The sequence below is a fragment of the Pleurodeles waltl genome, chromosome 11, assembly GCF_031143425.1.
Source record: "Pleurodeles waltl isolate 20211129_DDA chromosome 11, aPleWal1.hap1.20221129, whole genome shotgun sequence".
NCBI classification, from domain to species: domain Eukaryota; kingdom Metazoa; phylum Chordata; class Amphibia; order Caudata; family Salamandridae; genus Pleurodeles; species Pleurodeles waltl.
In genome coordinates, this window is record NC_090450.1 from 638540062 (window position 1) to 638566733 (window position 26672).

At 49.6% G+C, this 26672-nt stretch overlaps 1 protein-coding gene across 1 annotated transcript in view; it reads left to right on the forward strand.

The window, feature by feature from the left end:
• The window catches only part of BNIP3L (BCL2 interacting protein 3 like), a 124933-nt gene that overhangs the window by 47954 nt on the left and 50307 nt on the right, over positions 1–26672 (forward strand). Inside the window, exon 5 of the mRNA XM_069214157.1 lies at positions 15232–15381. Within this exon, the coding sequence (XP_069070258.1) occupies positions 15232–15381 (150 nt within the window). The remainder of the gene's footprint in view (positions 1–15231; positions 15382–26672) is intronic.

Consider the following 26672-nt stretch of genomic DNA (forward strand, 5'->3'; position numbering starts at 1 on the left):
ACCCTGGCACTAGCCAAGGTGCCCCCACATTGTTCAGAGCCAATTCACTGAACTTTGTGAGTGCGGGGACACCATTACACGCGTGCACTACATATAGGTCACTACCTATATGTAGCTTCACCATGGTAACTCCGAATATGGCCATGTAACATGTCTATGATCATGGAATTGCCCCCTCTATGCCATCCTGGCATTGTTGGTACAATTCCATGATCCCAGTGGTCTGTAGCACAGACCCTGGTACTGCCAGACTGCCCTTCCTGGGGTTTCTCTGCAGCTGCTGCTGCTGCCAACCCCTCAGACAGGCATCTGCCCTCCTGGGGTCCAGCCAGGCCTGGCCCAGGATGGCAGAACAAAGAACTTCCTCTGAGAGAGGGTGTGACACCCTCTCCCTTTGGAAAATGGTGTGAAGGCAGGGGAGGAGTAGCCTCCCCCAGCCTCTGGAAATGCTTTGTTGGGCACAGAGGTGCCCAATTCTGCATAAGCCAGTCTACACCGGTTCAGGGACCCCTTAGCCCCTGCTCTGGCGCGAAACTGGACAAAGGAAAGGGGAGTGACCACTCCCCTGACCTGCACCTCCCCTGGGAGGTGTCCAGAGCTCCTCCAGTGTGCTCCAGACCTCTGCCATCTTGGAAACAGAGGTGCTGCTGGCACACTGGACTGCTCTGAGTGGCCAGTGCCACCAGGTGACGTCAGAGACTCCTTGTGATAGGCCCCTTCAGGTGTTAGTAGCCTTTCCTCTCTCTTAGGTAGCCAAACCCTCTTTTCTGGCTATTTAGGGTCTCTGTCTCTGGGGAAACTTTAGATAACGAATGCATGAGCTCAGCCGAGTTCCTCTGCATCTCCCTCTTCACCTTCTGATAAGGAATCGACCGCTGACCGCGCTGGAAGCCTGCAAACCTGCAACATAGTAGCAAAGACGACTACTGCAACTCTGTAACGCTGATCCTGCCGCCTTCTCGACTGTTTTCCTGCTTGTGCATGCTGTGGGGGTAGTCTGCCTCCTCTCTGCACCAGAAGCTCCGAAGAAATCTCCCGTGGGTCGACGGAATCTTCCCCCTGCAACCGCAGGCACCAAAAAGCTGCATCTCCGGTCCCTTGGGTCTCCTCTCAGCACGACGAGCGAGGTCCCTCGAATCCAGCGACACCGTCCAAGTGACCCCCACAGTCCAGTGACTCTTCAGCCCAAGTTTGGTGGAGGTAAGTCCTTGCCTCACCTCGCTGGGCTGCATTGCTGGGAACCGCGACTTTGCAAGCTTCTCCGGCCCCTGTGCACTTCCGGCGGAAATCCTGTGTGCACAGCCAAGCCTGGGTCCACGGCACTCTAACCTGCATTGCACGACTTTCTAAGTTGGTCTCCGGCGACGTGGGACTCCTTTGTGCAACTTCGGCGAGCACCGTTTCACGCATCCTCGTAGTGCCTGTTTCTGGCACTTCTCCGGGTGCTACCTGCTTCAGTGAGGGCTCTTTGTCTTGCTCGACGTCCCCTCTCTCTGCAGGTCCAATTTGCGACCTCCTGGTCCCTCCTGGGCCCCAGCAGCGTCCAAAAACGCCAAACGCACGATTTGCGTGTAGCAAGGCTTGTTGGCGTCCATCCGGCGGGAAAACACTTCTGCACGACTCTCCAAGGCGTGGGGGATCCATCCTCCAAAGGGGAAGTCTCTAGTCCTTGTCGTTCCTGCAGTATTCACAGTTCTTCAGCCTAGTAAGAGCTTCTTTGCACCAACCGCTGGCATTTCTTGGGCATCTGCCCATCTCCGAGCTGCTTGTGACTTTTGGACTTGGTCCCCTTGTTCCACAGGTACCTTCAGACAGGAATCCATCGTTGTTGCATTGCTGATTTGTGTTTTCCTTGCATTCTCCCTCTAACACGACTATTTTGTCCTTAGGGGAACTTTAGTGCACTTTGCACTCACTTTTCAGGGTCTTGGGGAGGGTTATTTTGCTAATTCTCACTATTTTCCAATAGTCCCAGCGACCCTCTACAAGGTCACATAGGTTTGGGGTCCATTCGTGGTTCGCATTCCACTTCTGGAGTATATGGTTTGTGTTGCCCCTATCCCTATGTTTCCCCATTGCATCCTATTGTAACTATACATTGTTTGCACTGTTTTCTAAGACTATACTGCATATTTTTGCTATTGTGTATATATATCTTGTGTATATTTCCTATCCTCTCACTGAGGGTACACTCTAAGATACTTTGGCATATTGTCATAAAAATAAAGTACCTTTATTTTTAGTATAACTGTGTATTGTGTTTTCTTATGATATTGTGCATATGACACTAAGTGGTACTGTAGTAGCTTCACACGTCTCCTAGTTCAGCCTGAGCTGCTTTGCTAAGCTACCATTATCTATCAGCCTAAGCTGCTAGACACCCTATACACTAATAAGGGATAACTGGGCCTGGTGCAAGGTGCAAGTACCCCTTGGTACTCACTACAAGCCAGTCCAGCCTCCTACAATGACATCAAGTGAGGACTGTTTTAGATTTAGAGGGGATACCTACGAATGTAGTAGTTTCTTTGAGTGTGACGGACTACTATGGCAAAGTGTGCATTTTGAGGCCAAAAAACATAATTTGCTTTTAGCCATTTTTGTGTGATATTGGTGAGTGCTCGGCAACTCATATAATAAAGATTCAAAAACGCATGACAAAGCAAGAGGGGCATTGACAAAGCCGAAAAGCTGGCAGACAACACCTAGACCTGTTGCCTTCACCAATGCATGTTTATTTTGCCATCAAGATCTGTGAAATTGGTGCCTACGCTACTTAATGTAGTTTTTCTTGGTTTCTGATTTCTTAGGACAAAAGTTGTGTTAAGCATGAGTAATGCTGCCTGGCTGTATTAACTTTTTAATGATAGCGCAATATACATATTTTGTGTTAGCATGTAATACATATTATTGGATTTAAAACACGGAGAGTGTTTTCAACTTGCATCTTTATAGAAAACACCCAACAGGTGGCCTAACATTAACAGTCTAAGAGTATAGAGTGACTTTGAACCACTCCTCTCCACTTCCTGTTATGAGAATAATCTGAAGATGAACAGAACCTTGCTGCTTCCAGTCAGAAGGAAGAACTCTGAACACATTAAAAAAATGCTATTTTTCTAATGACTGCTCCAAGTCTGATATAAAGCAGATTTGACTAATTATAATTAATACTGTTTCAGCTCTTACTGTTGTGTCATCCACATGGACAACCCTTACAGTTTACTAATACATCAAGCACTGAGGTGGAAAATATTGAAGCCCCTTGCTGAACTGGTGATGGAGTTGTCTCATTTTTGTATGAATTGATAAATAAGAGTACAGGTGGACATCATATATGGTAGGACAGTGTAGTAGGCAAATAGAGTTTACAATTTGCATGGGTTACAAGGACAAGCGGCGGTTTCAGGAAATTCCAGTGTACCTCTTGTGCAGTGGAAGATCAGTTTGATTGCAAGGCTGAACACACAGCTTCTTCATTTCTTTAGCTGGAGAATGTTTCTAGAAGCAACAGAGACTGATGCCTATCTGTGGATTAGGGCTGTATGTGTCTTATGTGCTCCATGTTCTTAATTTTTCCCAATGTTCTCATCCAAGTTCTCACTTCACAAGGTTCACTGCATGAAACCTTCTGGCCGACTTCCCTGTCTGTTATCGGTTTCCAATCTGATTTTTTTTTTTTTTTAACTATTTTTTTTTTCATTTTTGACAACCGTACAGCATATATTTGCACATAAGCAACTGGCGAGGTACATAATCAACTAATTTGGGCGGCACAGACAGTCTGAGAAACAGCACAGTAGTCAGGACACTCACTAATAGCACGTGGTGCAGTACACTATATTAGGCAATACAATTTTCAGCACAATCCCTAATTTAGTCGTGGCTCTCTCTCCTGGGAGTCACCCTACTTAATCCACTATAGTAGTTACTGTACTAAAACATAGCTAAACACTATCAGTGTGTCTTGTGACCAGGTTATTCAGCATTATACAGCGAATGCCATCTGCTGGTGAAGCTCCTAGCACCTAATTCAATCAACCATCAACATCTCCATGCCCTCCCCTGTTTAATCTTCTCCAGTGTCCACCATGCGCATAAGTTACACCTGATACAGCCCTAAAGATATCACCGGCATCTACAAACTGGCGTTAAACCATGATAAGCATCAGATTGGGTATTGCAGTATGTCATGTCCGTGTGCCATTCTTGCAATGCCCGTAATGGACCCATGCATTGCTATCCTACACTTAGCTAGAAGTAAACCTAGGATCTCTAGGTGCCTATAGGTCTTCGGGACATCCCTGTTGTAGACCAGCAATGTTAGTAAGGGGGATTTTGTAATGCACTTGCCAAATATCCCCCTAAATTCCCCCAGAACAACAGTTCAGAAGCTCCTCACACCAGGGCAGAACCAGGCCTGCTCCTTTGAGCTCACAATGGCGACAGCAAGAACTATCTCACAGGCTGTAGCAGAATAACCATGCTGGGGTGCGCTAATGCCTCCCCAATTATGTCTCGCAGCATGTGGGGTGGTCTGTAGTAGTGCAACTGAGTCAATACAGTAGATGTGTCAGTCTGCACGCTTACTTGTTCCCAGCCACGGAGCAAACAGTCTTCGAAAAAATTATCCATATAGCATAGCCCCAGACCTTGTAGCGCACTCACTGCTGCCTATTCCTGCCTCAGAGGGAACCACATGCATCACTCTATTGGTATCAGTGGTAAATACAGCAGCGGTCCATCTTGTAATTCTGCAAGTTGCTTCCATGAGTATTGTGTAGCAGACAGCAAATCTAAGTTGTTATATTGATGCATTGATGCACTGAATAACGTCTTAGGCAAGGTTAGAGGGGAAGCAGCATTGCACTCAAACTGCAGGTGGGGCAGATCGCCAGGGCCATGTAAACAGTAATGAACATACATACACTGCGCAAATCTATAATAAGTCTCCGAGTCTAGAGGATTCAGGTCGCCCGTAGAGTTGGGAAGAGTAAGCGTGCTCAAGCTCACACATGGTTGCTTCCCAGCCCAGGGCCAAAGCACTATCAAAGTACGCAGGGTCTGAAATATCGAGCAGGGCAGAGGAATAGGAATGTTTGCAAATAAGAACAGAAAGCGGATTAACACCACCATCATCTTCATGATGGCGATACAGAGATATGGGTGAATGAATCCATCGTTCCACCGATTCTTTGAGGCGCTGCACCACCCTGCCATAATTGTCCAGCAGTATCATCTCTGGGTCTGTGTGGATCTGAATACCCTCATACCTCACTGAGTTTTTCATCCACTGTAGAGGATATTCCATCAGAGCTCATGTTTTGGGTATGATGAGGGGGGAAATGAAGGATTTATCCCTGTTGATATGCAACCTGGAGTGCCCTCCGAACAGCACAACTTCCCTAAGAACTAGGGACAAGTTATGCTTTGGATTGCGCACGTAGAGAAGCATGTCATCTGCATATGCTGAGACAAGTAGGTTGTAATGCAGAAATTGTATCCCTCTGTGTACGTGGTATTTGTATAATGCACATGCCAAGGGCTCTGCTACCAGGGTGTATAAGAATGACAACAGGGGGCACCAGACTCCAGAACAGTAGCCAATAATCTATACACGTGTGTATGTCATGCATGGAGGAGTAGTGGGTATAACCTTCGCCCATGGGATACATATGCCACCATACATCCAGAAAGGTACATTGGTGAGCTATATCGTTGAGTCCATGAGCTGATTCAGAAGGCCGCCGCGGGAGCCCCCGGGAGTGGTCCCTCTCTGGACACAAAACACCGTTAAAGTCTCCTGCCCATATCTGGGGTAGGACATTTTAAAACTGCTGGTCATCACGATTGGGGCCATACACCCCCAATAGTAGAGCAGCCATGTTTATCCTTTTGACAGCGCACTACCACAAAACAATCCCCCGAGCCCACACACACCTCTTGGACCTCAATACCAAAGTCTCGCCAAATCAAGATCAGCACGCCCTGTGTATGTGCATTGAAGCCCGCCGTATAACATGCGCCTTTCTTGCGTGAATATGTAAGAAGCCCACTGTCAGGAGCCAGATGAGTTTCTTGCAGGATAGCAAAATCTGTGCCATGGAGCTGCAGGTGTGCCACCACTTTGCAAACTTTTCTGCAGTCATTCAGTCCCCTGACATTCCAAGTAAGGAATTTCAGCAACAAAGGGCACTGAGCCTCTTTGCCTGCCGCAGTTGCGCTGTCAGCCATTGCAGTGCCTCACTAAGACCATGAACCAAGCATACCACTGGCCACACTTTGTGGTCAGCACTCGCCAGTGCACAAGTAATGGTTGTGTTGAACCCACCCCACCTGCATTGTTTAACCCAGCAAACAACACAGCAAAACAATCCCTACACTAGAACCATCTTGAACCCAGGTAACCTAACCCTAATTGGGACACTCTGAAGCACACATGGGGTCAGATGAAAGCCTGACTATCACCCCGGTCACACCAAGGCACAGGGGGCACATTTTAACAGAGTGCGTGCTAAACCAGCCATAAAAGACAACAAACGTTGAACACTTCAATCACCATTGTTCACACATCTACAGATATAATAGCTAGCAGCCGGAGCACCCACAACACCATCCTTTTAACAAAGGCGCACTCAGGAATCAGCAACTAGTGCAAGGCAGGAAGAACCCCAGTAGCATATCAGTCGTCTCACTCATAATGCCTTATACTCCGCACATCAAGCAATAAGAATACATGTCAGTTCATATACTCAGCAGATCAGGGAATCAGCAACCCAAGCAAGGAGTGCCACAATACAGAACAAGCAGTTAGAGTCAATGCAATAGTGGCAGCATCAGTCCTGCCCCTCTAAGCCCGGTGTAGTCACTAGCTTCTCTTCCTCTGATCATCGTAAACGCCTCCGAATCCTCGCAGCCCCTCCTCGCTTGAGGAACTGCTGCAGCTGTTGAGGGTCACTGAAAATTGTAGTCGTTCTATCCCCTGTTACTTTTAGACAAGCAGGGTAAAGCATAGCATAGTCCAGTTTCAGTTCTTGCAACTTGCACTTAGTTGGATGGAACTGTCTCCTCCCCTACGGAACCTGTTGCATGAAGTCAGGATATATAGAAAGTTCAGCACGTTCATGCCAAAGCACCTGAAGTTCCTAGGACCGACAGAGCGCCTTGTCTCGGTCCCTGTAGTTCAGCAGTCTTGTAGTAACTGGGCAAGGCCTTGCTCCTGACACCGGGTGAGCCACAAGGGTAGGGTGATTGCGTTCCACACCAAACATATCAGAGAATGTCACATGACCCAGGAGAGTGCTGAGCAGTCGTTCCATGTGCGTCTCCATGTTGTCTATATTGGTGAATTCAGGAAGGCCCATGATACAGAGGTTATTTCTGCAGGGTGAAGCATCTAAATTCTCAATTTTAGCCTACAGGGACAAGAGCACCTTCTCCATCTCCTTCTGGGCTGTCTCTGCGATGGTCTGCTCACCGTCCACCTCCACCTCGACCTTGTCCAATTGCTCCACCTGTTTGTCCAGGTGCTCCAACATCCGGTGCATCCAGAAGGTCAAGGTGTTTATCTTGCCGTCGATCTTATTTAGGTTCTGTTGCATGGCAGTCAATATTTGGCGTAGTTCACTGCTCAGCTCCGGCCCTGTGTCTCCTGACCAGTCTTGAGTACAGTTGCACCCTCCTCTCGAGGCTTAGGGGAACATTCGTATTGGAGTCTGGGTAGTTTTTTGTCAGTTTTGCTCATTGTAGATAGATGCTATCTGGGTCACAACCCTACCAGCTAGAGGTGACACCAGTATTCCAGGTGGTATGGGAAGCTCGCTGATGTTGTGGGTGAAAGAGTCTGCAGTGCCCCCGCAAGGAAGTCTATGTCCATAAGTGTGCTGGATCGAGGGAGCTAAAAGCAGCCAACAAGAGCAAAACATTCAGCGTTGTTGGCCAGCCCCAGTCAGGGCTTCCCCCACCAGGTAGGATGGTGCAGTGAGACAGGTGTCTTGGCACAGACATAGACAGCCGAAGCCCACTCCTTTGCAGTAGGTGATCCGGGTCCCACGCACCAGACCACCAGCCAGATGTGCCTGTGTGTCTGCACCCTGCAGTGGCCCAGCACTATCAACACTGTGCTGCCAGGACACAGCTCTGGCAAGATCGGAGGAGAGAAAGATGTGTGGCCTGAATCCTAAGTTCCCTGGGTCTGCAAGTCCTTGCAACCCTCTCAGGTTTCAGGCCACTAAAGTAGCAGTGACTGGGACTGTACTCAGGCCTGCGCCTGCTCAGGGACAGTTGAGCAGCTCCCATCAGTAGCAGCCCAGTCGACATACACATACACTGACCCAGTCAACCATGAGGTGCAAGGCATGGCACCGACGTCCTATAACAACCCAGACAAGCAAGCCTAGCACCACTGCTGCGCTCACCACAGCAATCCGGGGATGCAGCAGCCTGTGTACAAACAGCAGAGCCCCCCGGTGCAAGTAAGGTCGTGCTGAACAACCTCCCGTAGGGTGGCAGACGGACCGCACAGTCGCTCCTGATCCATGACTCCAGGGTACCAGGAGCCTCCTCATGCCTTACCTAAATAGTTGCCATCTTCAGTCCAGGCCAACTCTGCCACCCCTACAATCTGATATTTCTGATCAGGTTAATTGTTTTTTGTATAAACAAATGTTACTGTTTTTTAAGCAACAACTGTGCACTTCATGACACGCAATTTGTCTTCTGATGCTCAACATGGTCATACTGTGGTACAGTGTCCACAGAGACAAGAGTAGATCAGGTTGTAGCACATACGCTGCAGAGCACACACAAGAGAGTACATGCTTTACTCCAGTTGACCGAACCATTTCCCTCACACTCGGCCATGCTTTTCAAAGAGCCACAGGCCTCGTACACAGGCCGCTCCTGTTGAGCACACCAGTCCACCCCTCGCCTCCAACGCAACAGGGTGGGGGAAGCTGTTACTCATGGCCACCAGAAGTACTTTTCCCAGAAAGGACCTGTCCCCCCTTGTGTTCCCAAAGCCCTCCATCACCCCCAGCTGAATGATTAAATGTGAGAGATCCACCTCCCAGCCAGAACATTGGTCAAATCTGTTGCTACAGTCGCCCAGTAAACCTGGATCTTGGGACAGGACAACACCATATGGAAGAAGTCATCATGGGCCTGTGTCCAACAGGGGCAAGCAGGTGTAGGTAGGGTTCCGGCACGGAATTGCCAGGTTGGAGATAGGTATGCATAGTGGAGGTAGTAAGTCTCGATTAGACGCAGCCTGGAGGAGATAGCATGGACCAGAGGGGCCATCAGCGCCTCCCAGCAGTCCGCGTCAACATTGGGCCCAACCAACCCTCCCAGCGACGCCGGGGAGTTGACGTTCAGTGTGTGGTGGATTTGGGCGATGCCCCCTTTGCCCAGTGCGCCAGTAAGGAGTTAGGCCTCTAGCCTGCTAAATTCCGGCAAGGGGTGTCCTGGGTTCACTTGTGCCTGGAGGGCGTGGTGTAATTGTAAATATTTGTAGAATTGTGTAGTTGTGAGTTCGTACGCACTTTGAAGGTCGTGAAAGGATTGCATGTGGGTCTCGGACCACACATCTCTGAGTAATATCATACCAATGAGGTTCCATCTCCCAAAGCCCTCCAGTGTTGCCACCTCTCAGAGCAAGTCACTGTGCTGGGGAGGGGTTGTTCGGAGGGGGGGGGGGGGGGTGTTTGGAAGGGTGGGGGAAGGGGAGGGAGGGAGGGGGAAGGGGAGGGAGGGAGGGAGGGAGGGGGAAGGGGGAAGGGGAAAGGGGACGGGGTCGGTTAGGTGAGGTGTCTGTCCCAGCAGGTATATTTCAGAGATGTCCTGCACACAAGGAAGACCACCCTAGTCACTGTTGAAACAGCGACTGGGACAAGGGTACTGTAAAGCAATGTCAAGATCCGAGAGAACCCCAACGTTATTGCATCTAAATGGCAGGCGGGATCAGACCATCCCCCAGTGAATCAATCATTAACCACTAGCAACTGGGAGGCAAGGCAGTATAAGTAGAGATTGGTGATCCCCAGGCAACCATTGAATGGGTCACGCTGGCAGTGGGTCAGAGCCAGGCGTAATCTCGATTGGTGCCAGAGGGAAGGAGGTTGCGGTCCTGTCTAAGCTGCAAAACCAGGCCCATGGTATGAGAATGGATAGGTTCTGGAGAACATAAAGAAACTTCGGCAAGATCATAATCTTGTATAGGGCTATGCGGCCCATTATGTTTAGTGGGAGGAGTTGCCATTTATCAAGGTCCTCCCTTGCCGTTTTGGTCAGCGACTCCAGTTTGAGGGACCAGGTGAGCCCTGGATGGAGCGTCACCCAGATGTCTAGGTAACGGAAGCTAAGACGGCGTATGGGAACGGCATCTTACCACTTGAAGCAGTCACATTTGGGGCCTACAGGCACTAGCACTGACTTGGTCAGGTTCTTGTGTCTGTCATCCCAGCAACAGCTGCGCACCTGGGCGTCACACCGGAGGAGACGTGCTAGTATCTTGATAGTTCAAAGAGGAGAGGGGACAGAGGCAACCCTGCCCCGTTCCCCTCCCAGTGCGAAAGCTAGTACTCCCAAACAGTACAACTAGTCCCAGAACGCACTACTAAGGTGCCAAGCGGCTTGCCAAACAGTAAACAAATAACCAATCAATTCATCAAAATTCACAATTTCTTCAAAATTCTTGATACAATTTAATGTTTGAAGAAATGTTGCATCACATTTGAGCGTATTTGTTTACTGTTTAGCAAGCCTTTTGGCACTTTAGTAGTGCGTTCTGGGACTAGTTGCACTGTTTGGGAGTATTAATTCAGAAGATTGGGGCAATAGTCTGCACAAGAGGTAGGGGGTGGCAGTTTCTTCTGGGTAACCACTATGGTGTCCGTGTCTAGCTTGGAGGGGAAGGCGCCACTCTGTTCCTTTTCTTCATAGAGATCTAAAAGATGAGTAGTTGAGGTCTCTCTAAATGTAACGTATTCCGCAGGAAGGCCCTCTGGTGCTGGAGTCTTTCTGTATGCACTGACAGGGATGGCCATGCCTTCTCTCAGCCACGAAGATTCGTCGAGCATCTGGGCCTCTGAGTGGGGCAGTCTTTTGAGAGGCCCCTCAGCGAGGAACTGAAGGGATGGACCGGGGTCTGGCTGGTGGGGTGGCACGCAAAGGCAGCATTATTAATGCATTAGCTGTGTCAGGGAGGGATGATGAGTCACTCCAGAGTTGACCACAATTTCAGGGAGGATCCTGTTTGCCAGCAGGGGAGAGGTCAACCAATATAGGAACTTCCCATTCTTATCCCCCCAGCCTTAAACTCTGGCTGTCATAACATGCCATAAGTGTTCCTCGGCCTCAAGCGAGTGGAGACAAATCTCCTCCTGAACGAGGCTGAACTGTTGAGGGACCTTACCCAGAAGGTCAGTGGGCAGTTCACCCTCCAGCTGGAGTGCTCTGGCCTGTAGCTGTGTAATATTGAGAGTTCTGGCGCGATCAATCACTCTTATACGCGCCTTGGCATGTCCCCTGATAGTTGCTTTGCTGGCAGCCCATAGGGTACCAGCCAAGTCAACAAAACCTTTATTGTTTTGGAAGTACACCTGCAGGTCCTCTCCAAGGGCCCGGGTAAAGGTCTTGTCATGAAAAAAAACATGGTGCGTGGGCCTCCTTTAGGGGGACAAAGATGAAGGAGGAGGGGAGCGTTGTTGGATATGCCACGAGGGAGGATCTATACATTTGAGATTGCACAGTAGTCAGGTGCCTTCATGAAGATGAAGTGAATGCGGGAGTGGGTGTGATGAGCTGGCAAATTTCCACACCCGCCAGTCATCGCAGAGGCCCAGTGTTGTGGTCCTGTTGGAGAGGCAGCATGCCCTGTTCAGCGGGCCACCAATGGGTGTGACTGCAGGTGTCTACTTTATGAGCAGGGACTACATTGAAGTCCTTGCCAATGGATGCCAGACCCTGTGGGAGGTCAAGAAAGACCGTGGAGAGGTCTTGAAGGATATCGTCGTGGGATGCCTGGAGCACGTAGACACTGACCAATGTAGTGGATTGGCCCTTGACTGCACACATTATGTCTCCTGGGGGTCTCTGATCTCCCGATCCACAGCCATAGGGAAGGAGCGGTGTAGTAAGATAGCTACTCCTCAGGACCCCCGAGTAAAGCCTGAGTGGAAAACCTTTCGTAGCTCTGGCGTGCCAGGAAAGAACAAAAGCTACCAAGGAGGTGAGTCTCCTGAAGCATCCGAACCTCTGGGAGAAGTGATGGGTGTATCCCAGTACCGTGGTACGTTTTATGCGATCAAGCAGTCAGTTGGTATTCCTAGACTGGACTCGAAACGCCATCACTCGGGGTGTGATAATGCATTTAAGCGAAGGAGGAACGTTGGTGTCCCATCCTTTAGTAGGAGGTGGCCCAGGTACGTGTTGATGGGATGTGTCCCGTGGTTGCCGGTCAGGTCTTAAGCAAGGGAAGAGGTATAGCGTGTGTACGTGTCCAGGTGCACAGGAAAGCAAACAATCCTACAAACCTAAAACAGAAAACAAAACCGTACTCGGACCCATCCCCCCCCCCCAACTTCCCCCTTCCCCCCCACCCCATACTTTCACCCCCGAAGCAGAAGCGCTTATCTCTGGATAGGGGATTCCAGTGTGTGGGTGTGAAAACCATGCCCCTCTCAGGCAGACCTCGTTGTCCGGGATTGTGTCCCTGAAAGGTCCGATGTTTCAAAGCACCTATGATCTGGGGTCAAGGCCAAGTAAACTAAGGTAGGAGCAGGTGGTGCTGCGGTGTTGTGGATGACTCGGCTTCTGACTGATGCGCTGGACGAGGACTGGCACAGATCCATGGGTGGGGGGGCGCATAAGTCCATTCAAGGCGAGAGTGGCCATGGGGGCCACCTGGGCAGGCACTCTCAGGGGCTGCTGGGTGCAGCGTGCAGAGGGGCTCAGTCGCATCACCAGCAGGATCGACTCTTGGAAGTAGGGGGCCTCTTCTAATCTTGCAGAAGTTGGAGAGTGCCGGTCCAGGCCCTGCTTACCTCACATGCGGGCCCAGAAAAGGAGAGCTGGGGCCCAGGGTCCATGCATGAGTTCAAGTGGGAGTGTGTGGGCACCCTAGCATAGAAGGCGTGAAGATTAAGGCGGGGGAGGAAAGTTGCAATCCCAGATCCCCAGGGCTAGTAGATCGTGCAGAAGCCCCATCGCTCACCTCTGGGCTGGCGTGTGGCCGACGGGCCGTAGGTGTTAGCCTTGCAGCTTGGCCGCATGTTCTCAGGGCAGGTCTCCCTCTGCGATTGCTAGTTGTGGCTGGAGGCCTCCGGAATCAGAGTCCTGAAAGCAGATGTTGCAGGAGCGGCGCCTGAGGGGAGTGACTCTCAGCCCCTGACCCTGGTGCTCATGAGGCCTGCTCACGTGGGCGCCACCATGTTTCCAGGCCGGGGAGTTGCAACGGCCCTCCCATGATCACAAGCTGCAGCGGGAGGCCTCTGGGAATTGTGCTTTGGGAACCAACTCCAAGGATGAGCCAGGGCAGTGTCATCAAAGGCCTAGTGGGCGAAGGGCCCGCTCACACAGAAGTCGCCAAGTCTGCCAGGGAGGAGCCTCACTCTGAATCAGCTGGTGCGAAAGAGTCCTCTGGCTGTGTGTGTGGGGGGGGGGGGGGGGGGTCTAGTTGGACCGTGGCCTGAGTCAGGAGCGGTCATGGAGCCACGAGGAGGAAGATGAAGTCTATGATGGTGTGGAGATTGGAGCGGTTGACAGAAGGTCCGGAGCACTCTCAGAATGTGACCGCCGTCATGATGCTCCAAGCCGCGCCCTCCTTGACCAGGATAGTTCATACGCCTCTTGTATCAACCAAGACCGTCCTGTGAAAACAGTTTTCTTGATTACAGTGTTATGGGCCCCATTAGGAAGGGGTGAAATACTCTGTTTCGCTGGCTGCATTTTGGCACCTCTGTGTTCGTCTTGTAACTGTACTTTCTAGCCAAAATCTGCCAGTCACCATGTGGTGGACTTTTTTCTTGAGCTTGGCTCCAGGACGAAAAGTTGACAAGTGCGAGCGAGATTTTGCATCCCCTAACGTGGCTTCCAGTCGCTAAGAAGACATCTGGTGAGATATTTGTAAAGACTGCCGCTTGAGTACAAAATCTACTTGAGCAATAGCAAAATGAACTCCAATGGCTGCGTCCTCTGGTGTGCAGTGTTGTGCTGTTTGTGCTGATTTCTCAATGCAGAACATGCTCCTGGTGCTAAATTGCAGTGCAACATGCCTATTTCCACCCGTTGGTGAACTTCGCAGAATATCCAGGATTTTTATGTATCTCCACAGAATTCCACAGAGTCAAATTCTGCGATTTCCAGTCACCCCTACTAAATATCATCATGGGCAATCTGGTCTCCTTTGTGCATGGAATAGGGTTTTTTTCTCATTTTCGTAGTGCAATTTCTGTATTTTCTTGCCAACCTGGCAGTAGCCTGAAAAGCTGATGAATGATTAACACCTCGTTTGCTGCAATTTCCTCTGCTCATGAGTGAGTGGTAGGATCATCAGTAAGAGTTAACAGGTGTAGGACTACTAAGGCCCCCAGTACATATGTAGTGTTCAGCTAATGGAAGTTAATGGAGTGCTGCACGTTTGGGGATTGGGCAAACAGAGATTAATTATTTCTGAACAGGCAAGTTGACAGTGATACTGTATATGATTTCCTGAAAGAGTGTCTTGGATGTCCAGTCTTTAAATTTTGGAGCTGGGATATTCACACCAGACGCTTCACACTTTTAATATCCTACGAGACTAAGGGCCTTATTTGGAGTTTGAAGGAGCAGGACACTGTCCAAAAAGGGGCTGATTTTCCATCCACTTTATTTAGAGTGCTATTGATTCATTGCTGCATTAATAGTACATTTATGTACTATTAATTCTGTGGACGACATCCACCACTTGGACTTGCCTTGTGATCTTTCGAATGCCTCTCTGTTTCTGCTACTTTTTTTTTATCTATAGCTGCATGAGTCACGTTACGCTCGTACATGCATACATACCTTTGGCATACTCCTAACTTTATTAAAAGTCTATAAAGCTAGAGTATTCCTTGGACCTCTAACTTTCCATTTATGACTCACTGTTACGCCTACTTGAATCTTCTCTTTAAAAACAAGAATACATTAGAAAATTGTTAACTTACCTCCACTCTATACACTAACGATGTTTCCTGAATTTTGTTTCAGGGAATTCCATTTCAAACACCCTAAGCATGCCGTTTCACTAAGTATGAGGAAGACTGGAGCTATGAAGAAAGGTGGCCTTTTCTCTGCAGAATTCCTCAAAGTGTTTATTCCTTCACTGTTCATCTCTCATGTTCTAGCTTTGGGAGTGGGGTAAGTACAATCATTACAGGAGTAAAACATGAAACATGGTGCTTATGAAAGTAAATGTTTTAGGTCCGGCATTAACTAAGACCTTCTCACTAAAAATATGTATATAACACATAGTTTTGGGGGCTTTCTGCAAAGCTTCTTCATTCATTGGTCTCTTTTTGTCTCATTCATGTTCTACTAGCTACCAAAACATGCAGCAGGAGGCACTGTGTCAGGGCACTTGAGTTATTGGCTCCTTTCACAAGTGATAGCATTCTGGTGTACTGAATGTGTACATCTAACCACAAATATAATGAGCTTCTTTGAGTGGGACTGTGCTGTTTTTGGAACATTTTTAAAGTATTTATTTTATCCTGCAAGGGTCGCCTATGAGCTCTGCAGGTACTGCTGCTGGGCCCTCACTACTACATCCAGTGAGGGCATTGTTTTTTTTTTGTGTATGTTGTTAGGCAAGACCTTTTAATTTCACTAAAATGAAATATATATGGATGTGCAGGTGTCTTTCATAATTTTATTCCTCTTGTTACAGCATGGGATGGTTGGTCAGCCTACTGGAGCCATTCACTAATTTCACTGCCAGTGACAGCATTCTGTTCTTTTACAAGGTGCACATCCACACTCAAAGTAGTTCCTTGAATGCCAGAGGCTACTATCATAATGTGTGCTTTTTTAAACTAAAAAATATACACTTTTTAAAAACATTTTGGTGTGGAGCCCAGCAGCACTCCCAAAAATAAAAATTTCAAAGGCAATGATGAAACAAAATAAATATTGCCAAATGCTGCTAGCCAGTGCCCGACTTATTGGCTTTGCATATGCATGTTTTAAATGGGTTTTATTCACATTCATAAGTGGCTGACCTGCAGGCGTTTCATGCATGGACATTTTAAATCTTTTTGTGAAACTTAATCACTGAAATATTCTTTCCCTTGTGCATTTGCACGCAGGCATAGACATTTAAAAAAAAAAAAAAAAAACAATGTAATAAAGATTTATAAAAAGAAGCAAAAAAAAAAAAACAAGGATTGGAATAGCAAATAAACTAGCAGCAAATACTAGGACTTTTCTCTTGACTAAGCCAGTGTGTGTTAAATGTGCTCTTTGACGTTGAAATGCGATTCCATTCTGCAGATGAACATATTTGGGGGTTAGTTGGAAAAAGGCTAGCTACCAGGTAGAAGATGCATAACCGCAAAAGAAAATCTTCTGAACGCATACTACCCTTCTCCCTACCCCCCCCCCCAAGCATATAACATTTAATTTTTCTCTTATAAATGCATACCTCAGCCTTTGTACACTGTAAGCCATAATTGTCTGAAACGTTATCTGTCACATTTTGTCAAAATGTCATTAACTAGTTTCTGATTGGGAATTACAAGAGTATATGATTTCTCTGTTGCCATTGACCAGCTATAGATGTGCAGCACATACTCCATATAGATGCTTCTAAATCAAATCAAATCAAATCAAATCATTAACATTTATAAAGCGCGCTACTCACCCGTGCGGGTCTCAAGGCGCTAGGGGGGAAAGGGGGGGTTATCGCTGCTCGAACAGCCAAGTCTTTAGGAGTCTCCGGAAAGCGGAGTGGTCCTGGGTGGTCCTGAGGCTGGTGGGGAGGGAGTTCCAGGTCTTGGCCGCCAGGAAGGAGAAAGATCTCCCACCCGCCGTGGAGCGGCGGGTGCGAGGGACGGCAGCAAGTGCGAGGCCAGCGGAGCGGAGGGGGCGGGTGGGGACGTAGAAGCTGAGGCGTCTGTTGAGGTATTCCGGTCCCTTGTTGTGGAGGGCTTTGTGTGCGTGGGTGAGAAGACGGAAGGTGATCCTTTTGCTGACTGGGAGCCAATGCAGGTGTCTCAGGTGTGCGGAGATGTGGCTGTTGCGGGGTACGTCGAGGATGAGGCGGGCCGAGGCGTTTTGGATGCGTTGCAGGCGGTTTTGGAGTTTGGCGGTGGTCCCGGCGTAGAGGGTGTTGCCGTAGTCCAGGCGACTCGTGACAAGGGCGTGGGTCACGGTTTTTCTGGTGTCGGCGGGGATCCAGCGGAAGATCTTGCGGAGCATGCGGAGAGTGAGGAAGCAGGCGGAGGACACGGCGTTGACTTGCTTGGTCATGGTGAGAAGAGGGTCCAAGATGAAGCCGAGGTTGCGGGCGTGGTCTGCGGGGGTCGGTGCGGTGCCGAGGGCCGTGGGCCACCAGGAGTCGTCCAAGGCGGACGGGGTGTTGCCGAGGATGAGGACTTCCGTTTTTTCAGAGTTCAGCTTTAGGCGGCTGAGCCTCATCCAATCTGCGACGTCCTTCATACCCTCTTGTAGGTTGGTCTTGGCGCTGGCGGGGTCCTTGGTGAGGGAGAGTACAAGTTGGGTGTCGTCGGCGTAGGAGGTGATGATGATGTCGTGCTTGCGTACGATGTCGGCGAGGGGGCTCATGTAGACATTGAAGAGTGTCGGGCTGAGCGATGAGCCTTGAGGTACGCCGCAGATGATCTTGGTGGGTTCTGAGTGAAACGGAGGGAGGTAAACTCTTTGGGAGCGGTTAGCGAGGAAGGAGGCGATCCAGTCCAGGGCCTGGCTTGGATCCCGGTGGAGCGTAGGCGGGTGATTAGGGTGCGGTGACAGACGGTGTCAAAGGCAGCCGAGAGGTCGAGGAGAATGAGGGCGACTGTTTCACCGTTGTCCATCAGGGTTCTGATGTCGTCTGTGACTGAGATGAGGGCGGTTTCCGTGCTGTGGTTGGTTCGGAATCCGGTTTGTGAAGGGTCGAGCAGGTTGTTGTCTTCCAGGAAGGTGGTCAGCTGTTTGTTGACGGTCTTTTCTATTACCTTGGCTGGGAAAGGTAGAAGAGAGATGGGGCGGAAGTTTTTCAGGTCGCTTGGGTCAGCCGTAGGTTTCTTTAGTAGGGCGTTGACTTCAGCGTGCTTCCAGCATTCGGGGAAGGTAGCAGAAGAAAAAGAAGAGTTGATGACGGTCTGGAGGTGCGGGGCGATGATGTCGTCGGCTTTGTTAAAGATGAAGTGCGGGCAGGGGTCCGAAGGGGCGCCGGAGTGGATAGAGTTCATGATGGATTTGGTTTCTTCCGTGTTGATGTGGGTCCAGTTGTTGAGGGTGATGTCCGGGGAAGCGGGTTCAGTGGTGTATGGTTGGGTCTGGTGTCCGAAGCTGTCGTGGAGGTCGCTGATCTTGCGATGGAAGAAAGTGGCGAGGGATTCGCACAAATCCTGTGAGGGCGTGACGGCGTTGGCGCTGGCGCTGGGGTTGGAGAACTCTTTGACGATGCTGAAGAGTTCTCTGCTGTTGTGGCTGTTTTTGTCTAGTCTGTCGGTGAAAAAGTTCCTTTTGGCAGTGCGGATCAGGTGGTGGTGTTCGCGTGTAGCGTTCTTGAGGGCGGTCATGTTGTCAGCGGTGTGGTCCTTGCGCCAGGCCTTCTCAAGGGCACGACAAGTTTTCTTTGATTCTTTGAGGGTGTCAGAGAACCAGAGAGGTTTTTTGGTGTTGGTCTGTCGATGCGTGCGTTTGAGGGGAGCAAGGTTGTCAGCGCAGTTGGAGATCCAGTTTGTGAGGTTGAGAGCTGCGTCGTTGGGGTCGGTGGTGAGGGTGGGTTGGTTGGCGGCGAGAGCGGAGAAGAGTTGCTCTTCAGGGATCTTGTTCCACTGTCGATGAGGGATGGGTTGAGTGCGGAGGTGGGAGGTCTCGCGTCGGAATGTGAAGTGGACGCAGCTGTGGTCGGTCCAGTGTAGGGCAGAGGTGTGGCTGAAGAAGACGTGTTTGCTGGCGGAGAAGATAGGGTCGAGCGTGTGTCCGGCGATGTGGGTGGCGGTGTTCACCAGTTGTTTGAGGCCGAAGTTGGCGAGGTTGTCGAGCAGGGTGGTGGTGTTGGGGTCGTTGTTTTGTTCCAGATGGAAGTTGAGGTCGCCTAGGAGGATGTAGTCCGGTGAGGCGAGGGCGTGCGGGGAGATGAAGTCGGCGATGGCGTCGCTGAAAGAGGCGCGAGGTCCGGGAGGACGGTAGACGAGGGATCCTCTGAGGGTGGTCCTTGGGTCGGTGCGAATCTGAAAATGCAGGTGTTCAGCGGCGAGGGGGGGGTCTTCGGTGGAGGTGGTGACGCTGATGGAGTCTTTGAAGATGATGGCGACACCTCCTCCTACTTGGTTGGTGCGGTCTTTTCTGGAGATCTTGTAGCCTTCGGGGATGGCGGGTAGCGATGTCTGGAGCAGAGGAGGCGTTCATCCATGTCTCCGTGATGAAGGCGACGTCCGGGGCTGTGGAGTCCAGGAGGTCCCAAAGTTCAACGGCGTGCTTGTGGACGGAACGAGCGTTGATCAGGATGCACTTGAGGTGGTTGATGGCGCGTGGGCTTGTGGTCGTGGTAGTTGCGTGGTGGAAGATGCGTTTGCAGGAGTTGCAGGCGAAGGGTCCATGGGTGCGTTTGGGGTGAGCTAGGAAGCAGGTTTTGGAGCGCCCTGGGTTGAGGGCGTGGAGGGTGGTGGGGTCGTAGCGGATCAGCGGGGCTTGGGGGAGCTGGGGACCAGGGGTCGTGGCGCTGGGCGCGGGCCAGGCGCGGACGGGCGCAGACGGGCTTGCCTCTGGCGCGCCAGCGGCGTGCCCGCTGCGCGCGCCCGCTGCGCAGTCGCGCAGCGGGCGCCATAAGAGGTAGGAGGGGGGGGGAGGGGTCAGCTGGGGGCGAATGGGAGCTGGGGGGCGGGGGCGTGCAGGAGGTTGCGGCGGGAAAGCGCGAGGGAGGGGGGGGGACAGGTAGAGTGAGAGGAGCTGGGGGAGGGGGTTTAGGGTGGAGGAGGGTGAGTGTTAGGAGGTTTGGAGATTAGGGAGAGAGATAGGAGTAGGGTTGTGAAGATAGGGGAGGGGGGGTTGTAGAGGTGGGTGAGGGAGAGAGGTAGAGTGAGAGGATAGGGAGATAGGTAGTAGAGGGGGTGGCGGGAGGGGGGGAGAGATAGAGAAATAGATAGAGAAAATAGATAGAGAAGTCGATAGATAGGGAAATAGATAGATAGACAGATAGGTAGGTAGGAGGAGGTGGAGAGTGGGGGAGTTAGATAGTGAGATAGGGAGCTAGAGAGATAGGAAGATAGGAGGAGTGAGGGAGGTAGATAGCGAACGGGTTAGCTAGGGGTGAGAGAGGGGGAGGCGAGTGAGGGAGGGGGATGAGGAAGGAGCAGGAGGGCAGGCTCGGGGGAAGAAGACGGAGGAGGTAGAAGAGCCGAAGACAGGAGAACAGAAGACAGAAGAACAGAAGACAGAAGAACAGAAGACAGAAGAACAGAAGACCGGAAGAGCAGAAGACAGAAGAACAGAAGAGCAGAAGAACAGAAGAGCAGAAGAACAGAAGCACAGAAGCACAGAAGATCGGAAGAGCAGAAGAACAGAGAAGAACAGAGAAGAACAGAGAAGAACAGAGAAGAACACAGAAGAACCGAGAAGAAGAACACAGAAGCACCGAGAAGAACAGAGAAGAAGAACACAGAAGACCGGAAGAACACAGAAGAACAGAAGGGAAGAACAGAAGAACAGAAGAGAACAGAAGAACACAGAAGAAGATTGCAGAGGGGGAGCGAGGAGGAAGAGACAGAGAGGAGGAAAAGAAGCAGGAGCAGGAGAGAAGGTGAGTGGCGCGGGGCAGGGCGAGGGGCTGGGAGGAGGGGGGTACTTACAGTTAGGTGGGTCTCAGGAACACAGGAACTCGGGAACTTGGAGGAGCTGCAGCGGCAGGGGGAGCGACCTACCCTTAGGTCAAGGGTCGCTACCACTGTCGCGCAGCGGCCGCCATAAGAGGTAGGAGGGGGGGGGAGGGGTCAGCTGGGGGCGAATGGGAGCTGGGGGGCGGGGGCGTGCAGGAGGTCGCGGCGGGAAAGCGCGAGGGAGGGGGGGGACAGGTAGAGTGAGAGGAGCTGGGGGAGGGGGTTTAGGGTGGAGGAGGGTGAGTGTTAGGAGGTTTGGAGATTAGGGAGAGAGATAGGAGTAGGGTTGTGAAGATAGGGGAGGGGGGGTTGTAGAGGTGGGTGAGGGAGAGAGGTAGAGTGAGAGGATAGGGAGATAGGTAGTAGAGGGGGTGGCGGGAGGGGGGGGAGAGATAGAGAAATAGATAGAGAGAATAGATAGAGAAGTCGATAGATAGGGAAATAGATAGATAGACAGGTAGGTAGGAGGAGGTGGAGAGTGGGGGAGTTAGATAGTGAGATAGGGAGCTAGAGAGATAGGAAGATAGGAGGAGTGAGGGAGGTAGATAGCGAACGGGTTAGCTAGGGGTGAGAGAGGGGGAGGCGAGTGAGGGAGGGGGATGAGGAAGGAGCAGGAGGGCAGGCTCGGGGGAAGAAGACGGAGGAGGTAGAAGAGCCGAAGACAGGAGAACAGAAGACAGAAGAACAGAAGACAGAAGAACAGAAGACCGGAAGAGCAGAAGACAGAAGAACAGAAGAACAGAAGAACAGAAGAGCAGAAGCACAGAAGATCGGAAGAGCAGAAGAACAGAGAAGAACACAGAAGAACACAGAAGAACCGAGAAGAAGAACACAGAAGCACCGAGAAGAACAGAGAAGAAGAACACAGAAGACCGGAAGAACACAGAAGAACAGAAGGGAAGAACAGAAGAACACAGAAGAAGATTGCAGAGGGGGAGCGAGGAGGAAGAGACAGAGAGGAGGAAAAGAAGCAGGAGCAGGAGAGAAGGTGAGTGGCGCGGGGCAGGGCGAGGGGCTGGGAGGAGGGGGGTACTTACAGTTAGGTGGGTCTCAGGAACACAGGAACTCGGGAACTTGGAGGAGCTGCAGCGGCAGGGGGAGCGACCTACCCTTGGGTCAAGGGTCGCTACCACTGTCGCGCAGCGGCCGCCATAAGAGGTAGGAGGGGGGGGAGGGGTCAGCTGGGGGCGAATGGGAGCTGGGGGGCGGGGGCGTGCAGGAGGTCGCAGCGGGAAAGCGCGAGGGAGGGGGGGGGACAGGGAGAGTGAGAGGAGCTGGGGGAGGGGGTTTAGGGTGGAGGAGGGTGAGTGTTAGGAGGTTTGGAGATTAGGGAGAGAGATAGGAGTAGGGTTGTGAAGATAGGGGAGGGGGGGTTGTAGAGGTGGGTGAGGGAGAGAGGTAGAGTGAGAGGATAGGGAGATAGGTAGTAGAGGGGGTGGCGGGAGGGGGGGAGAGATAGAGAAATAGATAGAGAGAATAGATAGAGAAGTCGATAGATAGGGAAATAGATAGATAGACAGATAGGTAGGTAGGAGGAGGTGGAGAGTGGGGGAGTTAGATAGTGAGATAGGGAGCTAGAGAGATAGGAAGATAGGAGGAGTGAGGGAGGTAGATAGCGAACGGGTTAGCTAGGGGTGAGAGAGGGGGAGGCGAGTGAGGGAGGGGGATGAGGAAGGAGCAGGAGGGCAGGCTCGGGGGAAGAAGACGGAGGAGGTAGAAGAGCCGAAGACAGGAGAACAGAAGAACAGAAGACCGGAAGAACAGAAGACCGGAAGAGCAGAAGAGCAGAAGAGCAGAAGAGCAGAAGAGCAGAAGAGCAGAAGACAGAAGAACAGAAGACAGAAGAACAGAAGACAGAAGAACAGAAGCACAGAAGACAGAAGCACAGAAGATCGGAAGAGCAGAAGAACAGAGAAGAACAGTGAAGAACAGAGAAGAACACAGAAGAACCGAGAAGAAGAACACAGAAGCACCGAGAAGAACAGAGAAGAAGAACACAGAAGACCGGAAGAACACAGAAGAACAGAAGGGAAGAACAGAAGAACAGAAGAGAACAGAAGAACACAGAAGAAGATTGCAGAGGGGGAGCGAGGAGGAAGAGACAGAGAGGAGGAAAAGAAGCAGGAGCAGGAGAGAAGGTGAGTGGCGCGGGGCAGGGCGAGGGGCTGGGAGGAGGGGGGTACTTACAGTTAGGTGGGTCTCAGGAACACAGGAACTCGGGAACTTGGAGGAGCTGCAGCGGCAGGGGGAGCGACCTACCCTACCACCTTTACAAAAGCTTGCCCCTTTCCTATTCTGATTACTGAAGCTTCAGACCTGCCCTCCCCAGTAGCACCCCCCCCTCCATCCCCCACACCCTCCATGTCAAGGACTGGACATTGTGTTTGGTCCTTTAGCTCTTTCTTTGAGACTCTTAGTAAAGGGAAGCCCTTTTATGTTTCGTGTGAGACAGAGGATTTGAGTAAAGAACAGCCCCGGAGCCACACTCTCTAAGACAAAGGTCGGTTAAGTCTTTGACAGGGAGATGATGCGCTGTAAATGAAAATGCCTGACAGCACTAGAAAAAGTCCCCAAAGTCCCAAATCTCTACAGCTAGGTATCAATTGTAGAACAGTCCTTACAAGGCTGGAGTTTTGGGCCTGGGTAAAACCAGGACTAGAGCAGGAGCGAAGAACCTGCCAGGCGATTTGTGACAACGTGGTATATAAGACAGAAAGAGGCTGTTTTTTAAACAGGAACCACTTAACAGAAAGGCATTGAACCCAGCACATGAACCACCTGACAGGAAGGGGCTGAACAGAGAACAGGGACCACCTAACATTAAGAGTTTTATATCAGAAATTGACATACTGGAGTGGTGTTCATGTTTGGTTGCCATGTTTGGTTTGAATGGATTCTGTGTTTGGTAGCCATCTTAGAAAGGAGTTCAACTAATTGTGAGTTGAATAGAAGCATTTCACTTACATCAGTGTCCACTGCTGTCCTGCAAATGTACTACCCTAAGAAATACTGATTAATGTCAGGACTGCATGTCCATTGTTTAAGCTCCTTTTACACCACTATTTTCAACAGGAGAAATGTGTTTTGAATTTAGTCTACATCACTGGAATTGGATTCTGCTTCTGCTGGTGTCGTGAAAAACAAGAAATTCTGTTGCTGGGATTATTTTGTAGGCTTTGAGGATTGGTCCTTCAATGTTCTCAGTGAAATATGTTTGTTCCAGTCAGAAAGACTTGTTTCATGGAATGCAAAAATTATGTATCAAAAGGATCAAATTAAGCATTGTTGGGTAGGTTCTCACTATCACAATGAGACTACTGGATTTGGGTGGCAGAATCATCTGAATTGTGGGGTGCTGAGTACAATTCCTCATCATGGGACACCTGTCTGCCTAATCCAGGTTTTTCCGGCCAACTAGCAGTGTCTCCTCTCCACATGAGAGAAGGGATGATTGTGGCAACTGGGCGTATGACAGAGAGGACTCCTCAGGGGAATCGTGGTCGATCAGATCTCATCCTTTTCTCTCGGTTACATTAGTCTCACACAGGCAAAGACAAACAGAAGCAGAGTATAGTTCAATAAGGTTTATTGAAGTAGCTACATCTTAGCTAAAATGGCATGTATCAATAACTAGGATGATAAAACACACTAGAAGCAACATTGTGACCAGGAGAGTGAAACACAAAAACAGTCCCGCCATACTGTTACTAGGGATCATATATTTGTTTTCTACCTAAGGTATGTTAGAGCACAGCGTGAAAAGCCCTAATCCATCTTTTAGGTTCCACCCGGGGAAGACATCATCCCTTATACCTGAGAAAGAAAGCCTGTTGTCTAAAAAGACACCGTACCCATGTAGGCCAGGGATTCAGCAGTCTAAGCAAGCAGCTGTAGCAAAGATGTTCAGCAAACCACATGCAGTTGTGGTCATCTGGATGGAATCTCCCTCTAGCGTATGGGACAGAGAAGTGTTTTTATAATAAAACAACTGATGTTCTGAGAAGTGTCCCCACGTAAAGATGTGAATGTTTCTGTGTACCACTTTGCCGGCAACCCTTTCTGACTGCAGCCTTGAGCAAAGCACAATGTGAAATTAATGCAGTACTAAGAACATGATGCTTTCCTAGGTGAAGGAACAAACATATAGAAAAAATAAAAAACACTGCAAATGTGGCTAATGCTAGAAAAATAAAGCAATGCTGAATAAAATGTAGCTGGGCTAAATTGCACAACAGCAGGCTTAGTTTGCTAAAATAACATGTCGAAAACATGGCTGAAATAGCTATACAACGTCATGGCCCATGCAATTACTTTTTAAATTGTCTGTCCCTATGATGTGAAATGTTTTACAATTTTTGCAGAAAGACCGAGCAAGATTTTTCATGACAGTAAATTACCCGCCATAAACAGAAAAGAGACATTCAGTTTGGAGATTGTTTTCTGTAGAAAGGAAAGGCGTGCACATTGTATGATCAGCTTCAAGACTTAAAGGTTTTTTTGCTAAATCTATTCACTCTGTCTATAGTCACGAGGCCAATGGTATGAGACTTTAAAGACTCTACAGTGGATCTGGTCCACAAAATGGCAGTTCTCTCATAATTGTTACAATTTTGATCATCTCCTTTCTCACCAATTTAATTCTCCTTTGATTATGCCAGTACTCCAGTGCCACAGCAAGCCAGAGTGCATCGACTTAATTTCCTCAGAGCAACTGCTGAGCTCTCCATCATCCCTAGGGCATAGTTTGTCAGTTACACAATTATATTCTCAACTGTGTGTCATGGTACTGTCATAGTCTTTTACCAATCCTTCATCAATTATTACCTTCTCCATGCCATTACTTATCTTCTCAAAATTGAGAGTTTCTTTCAGAGTTAAACAGACCTTTGAGATGGGGAATTGATGCCATATGAGTGACCCGCATGTATTCCATAATTCAGCTTTTAAAGTCCTTCAGGAGGTAATATACCATGCCTAGATCCCATTATCAGAACGAAGATCTGCAGCCACATGTTCCCTTACAACATATGCTAATTACTAATGATTTGAATAACGCACAAGAGATAATTTAGATGTAGGGAAGCCATAAGAGATTTGCATAGTTTCCATAGGTTAACCTTCATATGTGCCATCTCTATTAGTATTCTTCCACCTTCTAAGAACGTGTTCACTTAGCAGCTCAAAACAATTCAGGCCTCCTGTACCTGTCACCAAAGAAGAAACCTATATAATAGGTTGCCAAATTGGACAAATCACACAAGGCAGCTGTAACAACAGAAGAAACCGATTATATGGTTGCCAAGTTAGACGAATGACCTAAGGAAGCTGTAACAATTCCAGTATCTAACATAATGATAAAGGTGTATATACTGATTAAGCCTGCAGTTTCAACAATGGCTAGGAATTTTACACTGGATTCCAAATACCATTTCTCGGATACTGGCCTTCCATGCCTGCATGACCAGGCTAGACAATATTATGTTGTAGTTGTTGCAGCCATATTCCACATTACTAATATCTCTGTTTTGCTTTTGGATAAATAAGTCAGAAAGATAGATGCCATAGTTAAGAAAATTATTATAGTGTGATTGTTTATGGTAATAT